Here is a 4,894-nt window from a genome sequence, read left to right as displayed (position 1 = left end):
CCCGTGTCCCCTGCATCGGCAGGCGGACTCTCAACCACTGCGCCACCAGGGAAGCCCTACTTAATTTTTTAAATTGAGGTATAAGTGACATGTTTCAAGTGTACAACATAGAGATTTGATATTTATATATTGCAAAATGATCACTGCAGTAAGTCTAGTTAACATCCATCACCATATGTAGTTACAAATTTTTTTTCTTGTGATGAGAACTTTTGAGATCTATTAGCAACTTTCAAATATGCAATACAGTATTATTAACTATAGTTACCATACATTACATCCCCATGACTTATTTATTTTATAACTGGAAGCTTGTACCTTTTATCTCCTTCATTCATTTTGCCTGTCCCCCACCCCCACCTCAGGCAGCCACCAATCTGTTCTCCATATCTATGAGCTTGGGTTTTTTTTTGGAGGGGGCTGTTTTTAGATTCCATATAAGTGAGATCATACAGTATTTGTCTTTCTCCATCTTAACTTATTTCACTTAGCATAATGCCCTCAATATTCATCCACGTTGTCTCAAATGGCAAGGTTTCTTTTTTTATGGCTGAATAATATTCTTGTATGCGTGTGACATTTTCTTTATCCATTCATCCATTGATGGATGCTTAGATTGTTTCCTTATCTTGGCTATTGTAAATAATGCTGCAGTGAACATGTATTGGGGTACATAGATCTTTTCTGAGTTTTCTTTATCTACTTTAAATCTCCCAGAAATAAAAGTACATTTTCAAATTGTTTATTTCCTTTCTTATACTATTACATTTCAATATAAAATGAAGTAGGCACTGAGGGTGCTTGTGATCAAAGAAATGGTTCTCTCTGTCATAGGAGTTTACACTGTCCTCAGTGGCATTGGCCAATGTGCCACTTGTCTGCCACTGATAAAGAAAAAAGCCACTCTTATGAGAGGTTGTCAAAGAAGAGAGGTCAGTTATTCCCTCAGTCCCTCTGCTCTGGGAGCAGTCAGGGAGGAGAGCCTTTGTGGGGGGAGTGGGAGGAGGCAGCTGTGGGGGCAAAACAATTGGGTGCGTAGCCTTGTCCTTGGCTCTGTGTTACCACCTTTGGCCCAGTCTTCATAGAGAGAGAGCCTCAGCAGGGATTGTTGCTTTTCACAGATCAGATTCCAGGCTGTGAATGCACACTGGTGTTAAATCCCTTCTAATGTTTGAGATGTTTCTCTCCAACTATCAGATGTTTTTAATTTTTAATTTCCATTGAGCTAAGTCTGCTACCTTGAGGGTCCAGTGCAAGAGAGATTTATGAAGAAACAACACACGTAAATATATTTCAGAACTTCTGCAAAAACTTGCAATGATTCTAGTACAGTAGTTCTCAAACTTTAGCCTGCATGGGTGTACATTAGAGTCACCTGGAAAGCTTTAAACAACAAACCAGTTGAGACTGAGGCCCACCCCACGGAGGTGTGATTTTGTTGCTCTGTAGTGATCTCAGGCTTTATTTCTTTAGTTCTCAACTATCCTAACTTAAGTTTTTAAAACTTCTTTATGGATGTATATTATACTTCAGTAGAAAGCTTCTTAAAAAATAATTTTAATTATATTTGTAATTAAATATAGGTGTACAATGATGCGCACATCCTGGAGAAGTTACTCAAGGATAAAAGGAAAGAGCTGGGCCCACTGCCTGATGATGATGACATGGCTTCTCCCAAACTCAAACTGAGTAAGGCAGCCTCACACTTCATTGTTCAGTTCAGTCCATCAAGGATAAATTGCTGATTTACTGAAATAATATTTAATTAATTGGTGAATATAATTGAACTTGCACTACAGCATGGAGTTTCTTGCTTCCTCTTAAGCACTGTCTTCCGTATTTTAAGTAAACATAAAAGCATGTGAGGAATAGAAGAATATAATGTCAAAGGTTTTGCTTTCTTGAATGCAGTGGACATTTTGTAAATGTTAAATAGTAAGAATAGATATTTTTTCTACATGTGATGCCTGGAAGAGTATAGTGGCAGATTTTATTTTATTTTTGTATGTTTGTTTGTTGATTACTAGAATTAAAAATGAGTCCCAGTAGTTCCTCCTAGACAGAATTTGAGAGGTTAGAGATGTCTAGCCACTGTACTGTAAGTTAACTTGGCTGTCTTTTTTTTTTTTTTTGCGGTACGCGGGCCTCTCACTGTTGTGGCATCTCCCGTTGCGGAGCACAGGCTCCGGGCGCGCAGGCTCAGTGGCCATGGCTCACGGGGCCCAGCCGCTCCACGGCATGTGGGATCTTCCCAGACCGGGGCACGAACCCATGTCCCCTGCATAGGCAGGCGGACTCTCAACCACTGCGCCACCAGGGAAGCCCTTGACTGTCTTTTGAGTGTAGTCTGTGGATGGTTGTTTGGTTGAAAACTGTGAGAGAGGAGAGACAGCAAAAACAATTAGTACCATTGGGCTAAAGAAGAAGTTTCTGCCTTATTTAAAATATATAAGTAAAATAAATACTAAGCAAATGACAGTGGTGTTGTCAAATATTCTTTAGAGTCATATTTGCTGAAAAGGGAAAAAACAAACAGACCCTGATTTTTTATATGAAATGACTGTAAACTGAATTTACAATAGCTTTGGGTATGATTTATTGCTAAGTGATCATTCCTTTTTGTCATGCCATTCATTTATCTCTTCATGGAATTGTAAAAGCATACAGAAGGTTTGCAGAAATGAAAACCTTCTAATTTATAGGGATATAATGCCTTTTAAAACTAGAATTCATTATACGAGTTAGGAAACTAATGACAGATAGATACTTTAACAATAACTATCTAAATATATATAAATAACATTTTTCTTTAAGTTCAGGGAAAGGAAATTTTAACATGCAATGTTAATTTTTTCATTTCTCAATTTTATGAAAAATTCAAAACATATATAAGTATAAAGAATAGTACAATGAATCCCTGTATATACCTGTTACTCAGCATTTATCAAGATTCTGCCATACTTATTTCCTATCTTCCCTTTTTTCCTTCTTTTTTCTTTGTTCTGAATTATTTTAAGCCAAATCCAATCATGTCATTTTATTTCTACATAGTTCATTATGCATCTCTAAAATACGCAGATATTTTCTTAAATAGCCATGAAGTCATTGTCACACCTAACAAAATTAGGAGTTTCTTGGTTTCATGTAATACCTGAAAATTTTTCAGATTTTACTGATTGTCTCACAAATGTATATTTATAGTTGGTTTCTTCAAATCAGGATCTAATTAAGTTCTGTATATTACATTTGATTATTTTGTCCTTAAACTCATAGTTTAGAGCAGTCCCCCTCCTTTTTTTAATCCTCATGCCATTAACTCTAGAAACCTGGTCACTTTCTTGTGCAGTCCAAAGTTCTGGATTAGTTAGTTCACTTTCTTGTGATGTCAGTTAGCTTTTTCCTTTATTTCCCTTATTTCTCATAAATGGAAGTTAACTTTAAAGGCTTGATTAGATTCAGTTTCAACTTGGCAAATAAGGTCCACACATTGCATTTGATTGATAGTTCTTTTAATCTATAAATTCCCCTCCATCTCTCTTTTTTCCCCTTGCAGTTTGTTGAAGAAATTATTTGTACTATAGTTTCCCACAGTCTAGGTTTTGCTAATTGTGTCCCTTTGCTGTAGTTCACGTGTTCTTTTGTCCTTTTTAGTTCCTATAAATTGGTAGTCGATCAGATTTAGATTTAAATTTGATTCTCCCCTCCCTTTGACACAGAAACTGACTTCAGAGGTGATATAGTGTCTTCCATCAGGTGGCACGTAATATCTGGTTGTTTCTTTAAATTATGTTAATAGCTTTTGATGCTTAATTCATTGAAGAGCTGTTAGATAGTGATAGTTTAGTTTTATCATTCCTTGCTCATTTACTAACTGGAATACTTCTATATAAATAAACTTTGCCTCATCCAGTGTTTGGTTACCCAGTGGTATGGTTTTTTTGTTTGTTTGCATATATCGTTTGGTTTTTGAAAGGATAAAAGCTAGATTTTTTTCCCCCTTTTATTTACCAGTTTTCAAAATAACGAAGTACAAAGAAAATAATGCATTGGTTTACTAAAGTCCTACAACATCTACCCCATTGTTTGTTTGTTTGTTTTTATTTATCCTTAAGAACTACTAGATTTAAACATATTGCTGAGTTTTATAACCCATTGCAGTTATGGTTCTTGTTGATATTTACGTTGTCCCAGACTGGCTGCTGTGGTCTTTTGACCTGACCTTGGTAAGAAGTCATTGGTAGATTCTTTACTGTCTAGTGTTTCAAGCTATACCAGGCTCATCTTGTATAGACTAGGAATTAGCCATTTGCCGAAGAGCTACTAACATTAGTATTTGAAATCAGTATTCCAGAGCTATAGTCTTTATAGTCAAAATTATATAGGGGTATACTGCAACTGGGTTGGTCACTGTTTCTAGAATTTTCAGTGGACAGAGCTAGGAAATTTTGTGTGTGTGTGTATTTTATATTTAAAGAGAAAATACATCTTAAGTTCATACTGATACTCTCAGTTGAGATTCAAGGCTACAGGGTTTTTATTCAGTGTCGTCTGTTTTAACATCTTGATCTCTTTTTCTCCCTTGATGAACATCTCAGTTCTCAAGGATACCATAGGAGATGGAGTTAGAGTGTCACATAGCTACTCATTTCCTTTATTCCACCTTATTCACAACTATCTCAACATAATATTACTTACTCTCCCACCAAAAATATGAGTAGTGAAAACAGTTTTTCTAGTTCGTTCTTTGTTGATAGGGTATGTTTCACTAGAAATACACTAATTACTGTGTTTTATAAATCACTTGGAATAGTCCCTTCCTTGTGGTTATGCTACCAACTTTTTACAAATTTAGGTTCATATATTTTATTTTATCCATTTAATATAAATCTTTCTT

At 35.7% G+C, this 4,894-nt stretch overlaps 1 protein-coding gene across 1 annotated transcript in view; it reads left to right on the top strand.

Annotated features, from left to right (window-relative positions):
- PBRM1 (polybromo 1) overlaps nucleotides 1-4,894 on the top strand; it is a 98,019-nt gene that overhangs the window by 43,635 nt on the left and 49,490 nt on the right. The window contains 1 exon segment of the mRNA XM_007451866.1: nucleotides 1,584-1,697. Within this exon segment, the coding sequence (XP_007451928.1) occupies nucleotides 1,584-1,697 (114 nt within the window).

Source organism: Lipotes vexillifer, unplaced genomic scaffold (genome assembly GCF_000442215.2).
Source record: "Lipotes vexillifer unplaced genomic scaffold, Lipotes_vexillifer_v1.1 scaffold500, whole genome shotgun sequence".
NCBI lineage: Eukaryota > Metazoa > Chordata > Mammalia > Artiodactyla > Lipotidae > Lipotes > Lipotes vexillifer.
This window is presented reverse-complemented; position numbering and strand designations above follow the sequence as displayed.